Raw genomic sequence first — 15000 nt, 5'->3', positions numbered from 1 at the left:
GTGCGAGGTAGCCTATTGAACTTTCACAGTGAACTTATCACCTGTTGCACTGAATGCTGTTTTAACTACCACGATAGGATAAGCGACACCTTGTCGAGACAGCTTGTCTGGGCAAGGTGTCACAGTGCCAAACCTTATGTTTGTGTTTATGAAACCTTAATAAACGACCGTCATTTACAAACTCCAACGGTGTAGAATGGAATAGATTAGCCTAGGCGACCACATCCGTGACCGAAATGCCACTCTTACCTGTCCGGGAAATGTTCAGCTGGTCTCCCCGTTTTGCCGACTGTACGGTAACGTTACTGTATCCGTCAACAAGCTGGGAGGGGAGCTGGCTTGTCTGTCCGCTGACACAACTTGCTGTAGCTAAGATATAACAGAAGCCAGTTAAGAAACGTCGATTTTCAGCTCTGCCGAGTTCAGGCGCTTTTACTTTCTCGCTGTTCGCTGTGGCGAGTAGCCTCTCCTTTTCTTTTTCTTTTCTGTAGAGCTAGCTTTCTGTGTTTTTTAACCACTCACTCTCACTCTCCCCCTCAGCTCAGCTTCGCTTTGACGAAAACTGCCGATGTTTCGGGCGGAGACCATCGAGACCTTACGATCGGAGCTCAAGCGGATGTTTTGAGAAATAAAATGGTCTTGAAACATCGAAATATGTCTAACCACAAGAGGACGCCATTGTATGATGGTTGAATAGCCCACATAGAGATCGGAAGATACTTTCTTATCGCCATGTGCTATGAGAAACTTGGAGAGTTCCACAGTCCAGCTGCAGATTGTGAACACACACCTGGAGATAAACAAGAGTCCAAGATTCCCTTCACGACCTCTAGGCCTACACCTGGACGAACTTGATTTTGAGTTGCGTAGATATTTTTATATATGGTGTTTTTTCATACAAGGTTTTTAAGTGAAGTTGGCTTCAGGTGGTATTACAATGTCACAGGAGGGAATTGAACGATAGTAAAAAATTAAAAAGACGATACAGGCTATTGGATTGACGTTTCACCTCATTGTTTGTAGATTGTCAAAATGAAACACACAAGGTAGGCAAATTTAAACATTTGGGTGAACTATGCCTTTAATTGCCTTTTATTCCACCCACGCCATACTAGTTGGTCATGTGATCGGTGGCTCGTGCCCCCGGAGTCTCCCCGTCCTTCCAAGTTGAAAGACACATCAAAGAACGCGCAGCAGCGCGAGACGGAGAGCAAGCTGCATTCCTAAACTGGGGATCTGGATGCGGTGACTTCCACACCGTCTTGTCTTTTTGTTTCTTTCACTCGTGGTGATCTTCCTTCAACTCATCAACATGGCCGGGGCAATTATTGAGAACATGAGCACCAAAAAGTTGGTGATCGTGGGAGTTATACTGCTTTTGTTCCAGGCGTTTTCTTTCATGGTCGGCGGGTTGATCGGTAAGCAAGCCTTTTTCCCCTTCTCTATCGGTTTCTCCGTTTTTGTGTTGAACCGTTTTGTTGCGTCGTGCGAGACCTGCACGTTCGCCGAGATTTATCGAGTTTACGGGACTGTAGACACCGACCATTACTGCAGTCTTAAAAAGTTGTGCAGTTTATAAACCGTCTTCCCCGGTGACCGGAAATTTTCCCACCCTAGTTTTAAAAACCAGCTGCAAATTATTAGTGGCAAAGAATGGCGACCTAAGCAAAACTTGCTGTAAACTTTGTACCTAGCGTTGTTGCTATATCTCCTTAAATATCCGTACACGCTTTTCACAACGTCGTTTTTTGTAAAGTTAGGTTTTTAGTGTGAAGCTTTAGTCTGTTAACCAGTTGTTTACGATGATTGAGAAGCGCCCGTTTAATCACAGTTTGCTTTTCACTAGTAGACTACAAATTATTCGATGGACAAAATTATTTCGTCTGGTTTTAAGATGATAGTTTGGTAAAGGAGATAAGTACCTACATACATTACGTATCGGCTTGGCAATAAGTACCTGCATATGCTTGGCATGAACAACTTTTCTTTGATCCAACAACAATGTGCTACCTCCATCTCCCCTCCTCTTACCTCTCCTCCTCCCCCCTCCATCCCTCCCCTCCTCCTACCTCTCCTCCTCCCCCCTCCATCCCTCCCCTCCTCCTACCTCTCCTCCTCCCCCCTCCATCCCTCCCCTCCTCCTACCTCTCCTCCTCCCTCCCTCCCTCCCTCCCTCCCTCCCTCCCTCCCTCCCTCCCTCCCTCCCTCCCTCCCTCCCTCCCTCCCTCCCTCCATCTCTCCCCTCCTCCTACCTCTCCTCCCCCCTCCATCCCTCCCCTCCTCCTACCTCTCCTCCTCCCCCCTCCATCCCTCCCATCTTCCTACCTCTCCTCCTCCCCCCTCCATCTCTCCTCCCTCGTTCTGGATTCTCCATGCCCTTAGGTGCACCCCCCTCTTCTCTCTCTTTCTCTCTTTCTCTCTATCCCCCTCTCTCTCTCTCTCTCTCTATCCCTCTCTCTCTGTGAAACTTCCTCCTCACCTTCTGGTGCCTGGTTCATTTGCATGACATCACACACACTCCCCCTGTGCTGTACTCACCCCACCACTCACACAGGAAAGTTGGAATAGGCATTTGTGTGTGTATATCCGTGTGTGTATATCCGTGTGTGTGTGTGTGCCTGGCAGGCCCAGATTAGGTAGATGATTCAGTGTGTGACTGTCCTGCCCCCCCCCCCCCCCCCCAGCTGAGATGCTTTTAATAAGGCTGGATGCCATTGTGTCTGCTCAGGCACAGAGGGTGGGGGTGTGTGTGTGTGTGAGGGGGTGTGTGTGTGTGAGGGGGTGTGAGTACAGCAGAGAATGTGTGGTAGAGGGTGTGTGTGTGTGTGTGTGTGTGTGTGTGTGAGGGGGTGTGTGTGTGTGAGGGGGTGTGAGTACAGCAGAGAATGTGTGGTAGAGGGGGTGTGTGTGTGTGTGTGTGGGGGGGGGGGGTGTGTGTGAGGGGGTGTGAGTACAGCAGAGAATGTGTGGTAGAGGGGGATGGTGTGTGTGTGTGTGTGGTGGGGCAGGGGCCAACAAGGTAATTGAGAAGAAAGCTGTGTCTCAACGACACAGCACGATAAGAGCTGGCTGAGAGAATCCACTATTGTGTGTGTGTGTGTGTGTGTGTGTGTGTGTGCTTTTAGGAATCACTTCATAATTGAACTCAGAAGGGGTTCTGTATAGCGGGTCTAATTTAATTTGCTGTGTTTGGTTCACGCACACACACACACACACACACACACACACATGAGCAGCGCTCCTAAGGTAGGTGTCTGAGGTATTTAGTCGTAGTGAAAGGGGCATGATGGGGATTTCCCAGGTTGTCCTCTAGTCTCTGACAGTAAAACCTGATATCTCTGGAGGAGAGACCAGTGTTCAAGCCTGCTTAGTGTCTTTCCCTAAACTAACGCTCTCCCCTCCTCATGGCCTCTTTGTCTCCTTTCCTTCTCTCTCTACATCTTCTTTTTCTCCTCCCTTCCCATCCTTTCACCTATCTCTTCTTCTATCCTCTCCCCCACCAGGTCTCTCTCTTCCAGCTCTGTGTGTTTTAAAAAATGAGCAAAAACCACAACCTAAGCTTTTGTCCTCTCTCCCCCAGCCCCCAGCCCCACCTCTGCGGTCCACTACCTGGCCACCAAGTGCGTGGACACGGTCAAATACCACCAGAGCAACAAGTGGTTCATGCCCTGGGGACCCAATCAGTGCGACAAGATCCGGGACTTTGACGAGGCCATGGCCAAGGAGATTGAGGCCAACAACATAGTGTTCTCCATCCACATCCCCCTGCCCAACAAGGAGATGAGCCCTTGGTTTCAGTTCATGCTGGTCATCCTGCAGTTTGACATCGCCTTCAAGATGTACAACCAGATAGGTGAGAGGCGGGCGTTAGCTAGGGGGCTGGCAGAGCTGCAGGTGGAGGATAGTTAGCATACCAGTGCATTGATGCCGTCTTAGGAGCTAGAGTAGCACAGTAAAAGAGAGTGTAGCAGCTAGCATTGTCGCCACCATAGCTGAAAGTGTAGCAACTAGCATGAACAGCGGATGTATCATTAGCATAAGTGCTATCACAGGTGTTATCTGAACTGCTGAGCTACCAGTTACTCTGGCTGCTGCTCCTACACACATTGTGTGTGTGTTCATGTTTGTGTGTGTGTTCATGTTTGTGTGTGTGTTCATGTTTGTGTGTGTATGGGGGGGGGGGGGGGCTGAAGACGGGACTCAATTTCAGAAAGCTCTCAGTGCTGTCTCCAGCCCCCCCAGGGTATTATGTCTAGAGCAGCTCTCTCTCTCTCTCTCTCTCTCTCTCTGTCTCTCTCTCTCTCTCTCTCTCTCTCTCCCTCTTTCTCTTTCTGTATCTCTCATTGTGGTTCCATCCAGGTGCCATTATCCTCGACTGGTTGTCTCAACTTGCTCACAGGAGAGGGGGAGGAGGGGTAGAGGGAGAAGGAGAGGGGGAGGAGGAGAATGAGAGGGAGAGGGGGAGGAGGGGTAGAGGGAGAAGGAGAGGGGGAGGAGGAGAATGAGAGGGGGAGGAGGAGAATGAGAGGGAGAGGGGGGGTAGAGGGAGAAGGAGAGGGGGAGGAGGAGAATGAGAGGGGGAAGAAAGAGGAGGACTAGGGGTAGAAGGGGTAGATAGATGCTGGGTGTATCAGGATTTGACACCCTGCCAGGTCTGGGCTGTGAAAGAAGGGATTAGAAGGATAATACCCATGTCTAATAAAAGGAGAGAGAGAGATGAGAGATGAGAGATGAGAGAGAGAGAGAGAGAGAGAGAGAGAGAGAGAGAGAGAGAGAGAGAGAGAGAGAGAGAGAGAGAGAGAGAGAGAGAGAGAGAGAGAGAGAGAGAGAGAGAGAGAGAGAGAGAGAGAGAGAGAGAGAGAGAGAGAGAGAGAGAGAGAGAGAGAGAGAGAGAGAGAGAGAGAGAGAGAGAGAGAGAGAGAGAGAGAGAGAGAGAGAGAGAGAGAGAGAGAGAGAGAGAGAGAGAGAGAGAGAGAGAGAGAGAGAGAGAGAGAGAGGCGTTCATGAACAAGTCTGGTACTAAACATGCTCAGTGAAGCTTGCTATCCTTGTCAGAGCTGGTGAGGGGGGCCATGTTCACTGCTCTGTGCCTGCCAGACCGGGGAGTGAGTCAGTCCTCCTCTCTCCAGATGTGACAGCAGAATAGCAGCAGGGCTGACATACAGGCTGAGTACTGGGGGTGGAGAATTGGAGTCTCTCTCTCTCTCTCTCTCTCTCTCTCTCTCTACCAGAATGATTGTCCCTGGCAAGACCAGCCCCCCTCGGAACCCCCCCCTGGCAGGGCAGGGTAGGAGTTGCCCCCCCCCCCCCCCCAGGACCCCTGGCTGGGCTCCAGCAATAACACAGCTGTTGAGAGGGCTTAGTCGCCGTGGTGACAGCGCGGGGCTGGGGTGGAATGTTTGTGTGAAGCTGACATTCAGGGACACTGACCGGGACGGGGGAGAGAGTAGTTATTCACTGCCAATAACCATCCCATCTCTCTCCTTCCCTCGGTCCATCTCCCTCCCTCTCCTCCTGGTTCTCCCCTCCCTAACCTCCTGGCTCTCCCTCCTTCCCCCCTCCCTCTCCTTCTCCCTCTCCTCCTGGCTCTCTCCTCCTGGCTCTCCCTCTCTCCTCTCCAGGTCAGTGGGTTCATCTCAGACTCTTGTGTTGCTCTCCTTATAGAAGAAGTTTCTAGAAAGAGGAGCAGAGGGGTGTTGAAAGGGATGGAGGTCTCTCTGTGTGTCTCCTTTTCTCTGTTTTTTTCTCTCTCTCTCTCTGTCTCTGTGTGTCTCTCTCTCTCTCTCTGTCTCTGTCTCTGTCTCTGTGTGTCTCTCTGTCTGTCATCAGATCTCAATTCAGCCTCAACAGTCTTGTATAACAACACGGTCCATGTTGTATACACTGTAGATCTGCTACCTGGTAAATATCTTGGTGTGTGTGTGTCTTGGTGTGTGTGTGTCTTGGTGTGTGTCTTGGTGTGTGTGTGTGTTCCAGACGAGGGGGCGGTAGCCACCTTGGACGTGGGGCTGGCCTACAGGGATGACTCCCTGTCTGAGTGGACTGAGATGGCTCACTCTATAGAGCAGAGGAAACTCAGCTGTAACTTCACCACCTCCAAGGTACACACACACACACACACACACTTCTGAAGACACACACACACTTCTGTATACACACACACTCACTCACACACACATGCTTGTGTACCTCCCCCTCCAGACCTATGAGAATGAGGGCCGGTACTATGAGTGTGACCTGCTGCCCTTCATGGAGGTGGGCAGTGTGGCCCACAAGTTCTACCTGCTCAACATCAGACTGCCGGTCAGCGAGCGCAAGAAGATCAACGTGGGGATCGGAGAGATCAAGGACATTAGACTGGTGGTACGAGCACTGTGTGTGTGTGTGTGTGTGTGAGACGTGGGGATCGGAGAGATCAAGGACATCAGACTGGTGGTGTGTGTGTGTATGAGAGCTGTGTGTGTATAAATGTGTGTGTGTGTATGAGAGCTGTGTGTGTATAAATGTGTGTGTGTATGAGAGCTGTGTGTGTATAAATGTGTGTGTGTGTATGAGAGCTGTGTGTGTATAAATGTGTGTGTGTGTATGAGAGCTGTGTGTGTATAAATGTGTGTGTGTGTGAGAGCTGTGTGTGTATAAATGTGTGTGTGTGTGAGAGCTGTGTGTGTATAAATGTGTGTGTGTGTGAGAGCTGTGTGTGTATAAATGTGTGTGTGTGTGAGAGCTGTGTGTGTATAAATGTGTGTGTGTGTGAGAGCTGTGTGTGTATAAATGTGTGTGTGTGTGAGAGCTGTGTGTGTATAAATGTGTGTGTGTGTGTGTGTGTCCCTGCAGGGCATCCATCAGAACGGGGGCTTCACCAAGGTGTGGTTCGCCATGAAGACCTTCCTCACCCCCACCATCCTCATCATCATGATCTGGTACTGGAGACGGATCATGCTCATGACTCGCCCCCCCGTCCTGCTGGAGAAGTAAGGACTCTTCATCATCATCACCACTGTTATCTTCCTCATCATTAATATCCTTTTCTTTAGTTCCCTTCCATCCTCATTAGCTGTGGAATCTCAAGATCTGCGCCTGACTCTCTCTCTCTCTCTCACACACACACACACACACACACACACACACACACACACACACACACACACACACTCCCAGCGGCGGATTATGTGTGTGTTGTAACATCAACTATGTATGAGGTGTGGATGTAGGTCAGACTCAACACTTCCTGAAGATCAGAGCAGAGCTGTCTGTCTCTCTGTCTGCCTGCTGGCCTGCATGTCTTTCTGTCTGTTTCTCTCTCTCCCCCCTCTCTACCCCTTCCTCCCTCACCTCTCTCCTCTACTCTCTATCTCTCCCCCGCCCCCCCACTCTCTCTCTCTCTCTCTCTCTCTCTCGTAGCTCTCTCGTAGCTCTTGTTCCCAGGTGACCAGGAAGCTAACAGGAAGTGGTCTATTTGTGGACAGAAGATGATTTTTTCATCAAGCTGTAAAAGCCTGTCAGGAGCTGGTGTCAGACTTGTGTGTGTGTGTGTGTGTGGGGGGGGGGGGATGCCAAAGAGTAAGAAGCTGGAGATGGGGAAAGAGAGACAGATGGTGGGAGAATTTGTAGGTTTTGGGGTTCTAAACTGGGGCTGTTTGTGAGCCGAACTAATGGACTAATTCAAATTCCCAGTTCTAATAGGATTTTAGATGCAGAACTGAAGATGATGTCTTCCCTAGGTCTTCTGACGTTCTTGTGCAAGATGAACAGATTGTTTAGTTTAAATGGTGCTTTCCAAACACACACAACCCTAACCCCTATGTCTCAGGGGGAACATTCTGGGGGGAGCAGTTCAATGTGGTCAGTGGGTTCTCTCTGTAGAACACGGAACACACTGGAACGGTTCTCTACACAAAGAAGTCTGGAATACGACTTGTTGTTTTGGTCTATGTCTAGCCTAGACTCTCTCTCTCTCTCACTCACACACACACACACACACACCTCTTCCCTCCTCTTCAATCTTGTCCTGGCATGTTTGGTCCTGCAGACAGCACACACACACACACACACACACGCCAGTTTTCTCCAGAGGTGTGTGTGTGTGCCTCTAAGACAGACACAGGGAGGGAAGTAGCAACCTACCAACGATCCACAGAGAAAAATGTTTGAATGCCTCTTCTGTTTACCTATCTCCCCTCCTTTCTTCTGTCTCTCTCTCTCTCTCTCTCTCTCTCTCTCTCTCTCTCTCTCTCTCTCTCTCTCTCTCTCTCTCTCTCTCGCCCCCCCCCCCCCCCCCTCCAGGGTGATCTTCGCTCTGGGCATCTCCATGACCTTCATCAACCTCCCGGTGGAGTGGTTCTCAGTGGGCTTCAACTGGACGTGGATGCTGCTGTTTGGAGACATCCGCCAGGGCATCTTCTACGCCATGCTGCTGTCCTTTTGGATCATCTTCTGTGGAGAGCACCTCATGGTACGACCCCTGGCCCTGACCCTCTCTCTGACCGAGAGGGGGGGGGGGGGGAGCACAGCGTTCCTGTGAGCGTTCCTGTGAGCGTTCCTGTGAGTGATGCTGTTTTGATATCTCAGGATCAGACGGAGAGGAACCGTTTCTCTCTCTACTGGAAGCAGGTGGGACCAATCGTGTTCGGCTCCTTCTGTCTCTTCATCTTCGACATGTGTGAGAGGTGAGCCTGTCAAACCCTCTCCCCCCTGTCCCCCCCTCCAACACTCCTTCACCTCGAACCCTGTCTCCCCTGTCCCCCCCTCCAACACTCCTTCACCTCGAACCCTCTCTCCCCTCCTCCCTAGTTTTCCTTCTTTCGATGTGAAATGCCCCTCTTTCCATGTACTGACTTCTCTCGCTGGAACTGTGTGTGTGTGTGTGTGTCTCCTCAGAGGAGTGCAGCTGAAGAACCCCTTCTACAGTATCTGGGCGTCAGACGTGGGGACAGAGCTGGCCGTATCCTCCCAATCTCCTACTTCCTGTTTCCTGTCTGTGTGCCGTGTTCTGTCTGGTAGAGGGGCAGGTCTGCTAGTGACTACCTCACTTCCTGTGTGATGTCATAGTGCTGCCACAGCTCTGATCCTCCCTGCTAAAGCCAGCAGATTCGGTCCTGATCTGGAATCTTATTCTTTACGTTCTTTAAAGCTGTGTCAAACATGATCATGATGTTGTGTTGCTAGTGTACCTGGGCCTGTGGCCCCCCTGACCCCTGACCTGGGCAGAGTCCTTGACAGTGTGTCAGATGGCGTTCATCGTGGTGGCTGGGATCTGTGCCTGTCTGTACTTCCTCTTCCTGTGCTTCATGGTGTTCCAAGTGTTCCGGAACATCAGCGGCAAGAGATCCTCACTGCCGGCCATGTCTAAGGCCAGGAGGCTGCACTATGAGGTGAGGAGGGAGGGAGGGAGGCTGCACTACGAGGTAGGGAGGGGGTGAGGGAGGGGGTGAGGGAGGGGGAGGGGGTGAGGGAGGGAGGGAGGAGGGGGTCAGGGAAGGAAGGAGGGAGGGAGGGGGTGAGGGGGGAGGGAGGTTTGCTGCTGTGGTCTGTGTGTGTCTCTCTCTCGCTCTCTCTCGCTCTCTCTCGCTCTCTCTCGCTCTCTCTCGCTCTCTCTCGCTCTCTCTCGCTCTCTCTCTCTCAGGTTCTCCATCCACCTCCAGTAACTCCAGTCTGGGTTCTCAGGGTCTGATCTTCAGGTTCAAGTTCCTCATGCTGGTCACCCTGACCTGTGCTGCCATGACGGTCATCTTCTTCATCATCAGCCAGGTACCTCCACAGGCCCCTGGGCTCTTAGACCAGCAGGTACCTCCACAGAGCCCTGGGCTCTTAGACCAGCAGGTACCTCCACAGAGCCCTGGGCTCTTAGACCAGCAGGTACCTCCACAGAGCCCTGGGCTCTTAGACCAGCAGGTACCTCCACAGAGCCCTGGGCTCTTAGACCAGCAGGTACTTCCACAGGCCCCTGGGCTCTTAGACCAGCAGGTACCTCCACAGAGCCCTGGGCTCTTAGACCAGCAGGTACTTCCACAGAGCCCTGGGCTCTTAGACCAGCAGGTACCTCCACAGAGCCCTGGGCTCTTAGACCAGCAGGTACCTCCACAGGCCCCTGGGCTCTTAGACCAGCAGGTACTTCCACAGAACCCTGGGCTCTTAGACCAGCAGGTACTTCCACAGAGCCCTGGGCTCTTAGACCAGCAGGTACTTCCACAGAGCCCTGGGCTCTTAGACCAGCAGGTACCTCCACAGGCCCCTGGGCTCTTAGACCAGCAGGTACTTCCACAGAGCCCTGGGCTCTTAGACCAGCAGGTACTTCCACAGAGCCCTGGGCTCTTAGACCAGCAGGTACTTCCACAGAGCCCTGGGCTCTTAGACCAGCAGGTACCTCCACAGAGCCCTGGGCTCTTAGACCAGGGCTTTAACCCTGTTCCTGGAGACCTACCTGCCTGGACCAGCTGTTGTTCTAGATCACTCTTACCAGACCTCTAGCCCTGCTGTAGATCTGAGACCAGATACCTTTCACTACTACATCTGATTGGTTGTTCAACTAAATGCATTGTGTTTGTGTGTGCATGCGTGTGTGTGTAGGTGAACGAGGGCCACTGGCGCTGGGGAGACTACACGCTGCAGGTGAACAGCGCCTTCTTCACAGGGATCTACGGCATGTGGAACCTGTATGTGTTTGCCATCATGTTCCTCTACGCCCCCTCACACAAGCGCTACGGAGACGACGCAGCCGCAGGTGGGACTCACACACACTCACACTAACACACTAACACACACACACTAACACTCACACTAACACGGAACAGTGGAACGGTACACTGAAGTCACGGTTTAGACATCACGGTTCGGTTCATACCGCCGTTCAGACATCACGGTTCGGTACAATTGAGGGAAAAGCAAAACAAACCAGGTTCTTCTACGAGTGAATACGGCACATTGAAGATGATATGGACATTCAGATAAAGATTTAAAGAAGCCGGCGGGTCCTCTATCTCTCGTGTGTCGCCACCACTCGCCATACTGGTCCTTAGTGCTGCTAGCTAGCTCTGACTCACGGCAGCACCAATCAGAGCTTCGGAGCTAAAGCGGGGCTACAGATTAGGTGTCCCTAAAGAACACGAGTATCTAACAGTAGTTCCGCATTACATTAATTAATTTGCACGCAAGTTTGATTTAATTCTATACCGTGTATTCTCCGTGTAATTTCATGCACCGAACCGTGACGCCCGTACTGTTTGGGTTTAATACGAATACATGTACTGTTCCACCCCTACCACGCACACATACCACACTAACACACCCACACACCACACTGACACATACACCACACTAACACACACTTACACACACTTACACACACACACTAACACACACAGGCACACTAACACACACACACAGACGCTCACACAGGTTCTGAGTCTCATTCAGACCACACACACACTCCTCCAGTCAGACATCCACTCAGAGCCTAACAATGAGGGCAGGAAAGTGTGTGTGTGTGTGTGTGTGTTTGTGTGTGTGTGTGTTTGTGTGTTCCCAGGGAAGAGAAGGGCCTCTCAGGGTGTTTCTAATGGATACCAGGCTTCCTTCCAGGGAGATGGGGAGGAGGGAGGGAGGGAGGGGGAGGAGGGGTAATGAAAGCCATCTATCTCCTGACAGCAATGTTTGAGGTTCTGGAAGAGTTCCCTAACCGACGTCATGCTGAATCTCAGGAGGAGCGTACACTCGTTCTCCTCTCTCTCTCTCTATCTCCCTCTCTGCTTCTCTCTCTCCCTCTATCTCTCTCTCTGCTTCTCTCTCTCCCTCTCTCTCTCTGCTTCTCCATCTCCCTCTCTCTCTCTGCTTCTCCATCTCCCTCTCTCTCTCTCTCTCTCTCTCTCTCTCTCTCTCTCTCTCTCTCTCTCTCTCGCTCTGCTTCTCTCTCTCCCTCTCTCTCTCTCTCTCCCTCTCGCTCTGCTTCTCTATCTCTCTCTCTACTTCTCTATCTCCCTCTCTCTCTGCTTCTATCTCACTCTTGCTCTACCACCTCTTCCCCCCCCTCTCGCTCTGCTCTCTCTCTCTCTCTCTCTCTCTCTCTTTACCACCTCTCCCCTCTCTTTAAGTGAAGTGCATTTCATGTGCACCAGTATTTTGGGCTCTGGGACACTGAGAGCTTGTGTGTGTGTGTGTGGATGTATACTGTACTGTATGTTTGCTTTGGTAATATTTTAAACATCTCTTGACGGGCCAATAAAGCACTTGGAAGAATGAAATGTTGTGTAATGTAAATGTAACAGAGAGGCTGTAGACTCAGTGCTCAGACAGCTCCAGTCTGGCTACTGCTTCTGTTGATGGTGTTGATGATGGTGTTGTTGTGGTGGTCTAGGGGGCGGAGGAGCTAACAGTGGAGAGGACATCCAGCTGACCACCACCATCACACATGTGGACGGACCCACAGAGATCTACAAGATGACGGGCAAAGAGGCTCAGGAGTAGACCTCCCTCTACACCCTGCCTACTGCCCTCCCCCCCTCTACACCCTGCCTACTGCCCTCCCCCTCTCTACACCCTGCCTACTGCCCTCCCCCTCTCTACACCCTCTCTACTGCCCTCCCCCTCTCTACACCCTCTCTACTGCCCTCCCCCTCTCTACACCCTCTCTACTGCCCTCCCCCTCTCTACACCCTCTCTACTGCCCTCCCCCTCTCTACACCCTCTCTACTGCCCTCCCCCTCTCTACACCCTCTCTACTGCCCTCCCCCTCTCTACACCCTGCCTACTGCCCTCCCCCTCTCTACACCCTCCCCCTCTCTACACCCTCCCCCTCTCTACACCCTCCCCCTCTTTACTGCCCTCACCTCTACACACTGCCCTCACCCCAGACCCCCTAACCACACCTCCTGTGGTACTTTCCTCCACCTCTCCACTACCCCAACACCCTCAAACCTGTCACCCACCTAACTACACCCCCTTCCTAACTACCCCCCTTTCCTAACTACCCCCCCTAAACCTCACCTATAGAACTTCCTGACCCCAACTTCCAGTAAAAAAAATATATAAAAAATTCAGCAGCAACTTTATCGGTACCTTCTAAACAGAATGTGTCCTTTTGTTTCATGTGAAGCGTGGATGTCTGTCTAGACCCAGACAGAGAACCTGTCACCCATTATCAGTGTGTAAATGTTTCTTCTGTGCTTGGGGGAGAAGTCCTGCTGACTGCTTCACCTGGGGAGAGGGGGAGCGCCATCTGGTGGCCAGATGGGGTTGTTGCAGCCTTCTCTGGAATCACCTACTGAGATGTTAGCAGGAACCTCTTTCCAGGAGAGCTATCCTTCATCCTCTAGGTTGTCCCTCCAGCCCAGGCACGCCTGACTCTGTGCTCTGATTGGTTGTTTGGTGAGCCAGGTGAGCTGAGCCAGGTGAGTTCTAGCTGGAGGGAGAACACAGGTGGTGGAACAGCTCTTCTGGAACCAACAGAATCGTTACACAGCCACACTCACCTGCACCATCCACTTGCTGTCAAACCCCGTCAGGGTGCACAACTGATTGGCTAGCTCCACTTTCTCGGCCATGCTGATTGGCCAACAACAGTTTGTCGGCCACGCTGATTGGCCAACAACAGTTTGTCGGCCATGCTGATTAGCACAGTGGACAGGAAGTAAATGCTGTATTGTATTTTTTTTTTACACTCCTTCAGTTCTGGAAATAAGTAGCCAGTTTCATATTCCAGAACCGCAATGATAATCACTGATTATTATCAACGTGATCGTGGTACAAGGTCAAGTATAAATATATTTCTATTTTTAGTAATCTCTGTACGGTGTAACACTTTATTTGGAGTTAGTCTCTCACCTAAACACCTCCATTGTAGCCTTAGTAGAAACCAATAGAGACTTCCTCAGAATGACCCCTCAGAGGAATGGATGTCATGCAGTGGCCGCTTAGCTGGAAGCTACAAACTCCATTATGTTGCTATGTAGATATAATATTTTTCATAAAAGTGCATATTTTCAACTATATATGAAAGATTTGCGATGTGCTTCCGTTGTTTCACTCTTCCTGTTGTGGCCAAACAAAGACTCCTGACGCCTGTTTAGATGTTTTACATGTGGGATTGTAGTCATTTTGTGCTTTTTATGCTAATTTAAATACATGAATAAAAGGTTTTACTGTCTGCACTGTCCATGTGTTCTGTTAATTAGTCTGATAACTATACACTCCTTTGTTGATTATAACACCCGTGTTAGTGTTTTACACCTGGGTTAGTGTTTTAAGTTAACTGAATCGTCGTCGTCGTCATCTACCGCTTGTCCGGGGATCGGGTCGCGGGGGCAACGACCTAAGCAGGGAGGCCCAGGCTTCCCTCTCCCCGGCCACTTCCACCACCTCTTCCTGGGGGACCCCGAGGCGTTCCCAGGCCAGCCGAGTGACATAGTCCTTCAGCGTGTCCTGGGTCTTCCCCGGGGCCTCTTCCCAGTGGGACGTGCCCGGAACACCTCACCAGGGAGGCGTCCAGGCGTTAACTGAATCATAAAGGGCAAAAAGCTGGTGTTTTGTCTCATTCTTGTTCATAGTGCTAGAAAGTATGAAGATACTGGACTGATGTTTGTTACTAGTGACAGCAAAAATACTGTAGAAATGGAAAGCCATAGAGCAGCAATTACATCCCTAACGCTAGGGCAATACAGGTGGGCTGCCAAACCAAACAAAAGTATTAAAAATGAAGATCAAAATATTTATATATATATATTCTGTTGGTAATTAATTATTACAATTCTTACTGCTTAAAATTTTTTTTATACATTTCAACTTTAACTCATGTTCCGCTTGGCACGTTGAAGAAAGTTCTAACAGAAATCTGTAAATGGGAGAGATCTCCGTGAGAGACACCTGTTATTGGTCGATGGAAAAATGCAAGAGTGTAGGTTAAGAGAGCAATAGCTAAGGGTGAACATAACCTGTTCTGGTTATTAAAAGTCATGTTTCTAACTTCACCGGAAGTTGTAGACCTGACCTGGCCATGGTAGTCACGCAGGT

General features: G+C 50.8%; 2 protein-coding genes across 3 annotated transcripts in view; one reads left to right on the top strand and one right to left on the bottom strand.

Moving 5' to 3' along the window:
- Window positions 1-610, bottom strand: part of gng12a (guanine nucleotide binding protein (G protein), gamma 12a) — a 23920-nt gene extending 23310 nt beyond the window's left edge. For both annotated transcript variants that reach the window (XM_084707145.1, XM_084707144.1), the window contains exon 1: window positions 250-610. The gene's annotated coding sequence lies outside the window, so the exon portion shown is untranslated. The remainder of the gene's footprint in view (window positions 1-249) is intronic.
- A 551-nt stretch (window positions 611-1161) lies between these two features.
- Window positions 1162-14137, top strand: wls (Wnt ligand secretion mediator). Its single transcript, XM_084707143.1, has 12 exons — window positions 1162-1418; window positions 3581-3853; window positions 5977-6101; window positions 6202-6363; window positions 6835-6971; window positions 8284-8452; window positions 8569-8666; window positions 8878-8941; window positions 9228-9371; window positions 9664-9747; window positions 10567-10720; window positions 12350-14137. The coding sequence occupies exons 1-12, from the start codon at window positions 1313-1315 to the stop codon at window positions 12457-12459; spliced, it is 1626 nt and encodes a 541-aa protein (XP_084563269.1). The 5' UTR covers window positions 1162-1312; the 3' UTR covers window positions 12460-14137.
- Window positions 14138-15000: the final 863 nt, after the last annotated feature.

This window comes from Hypomesus nipponensis, chromosome 10, assembly GCF_054491055.1.
Source record: "Hypomesus nipponensis isolate SF chromosome 10, ASM5449105v1, whole genome shotgun sequence".
Lineage (NCBI taxonomy): Eukaryota > Metazoa > Chordata > Actinopteri > Osmeriformes > Osmeridae > Hypomesus > Hypomesus nipponensis.
Note: the sequence above shows the minus strand (reverse complement) of the source record. Positions and strands in the feature narration are given on the sequence as shown.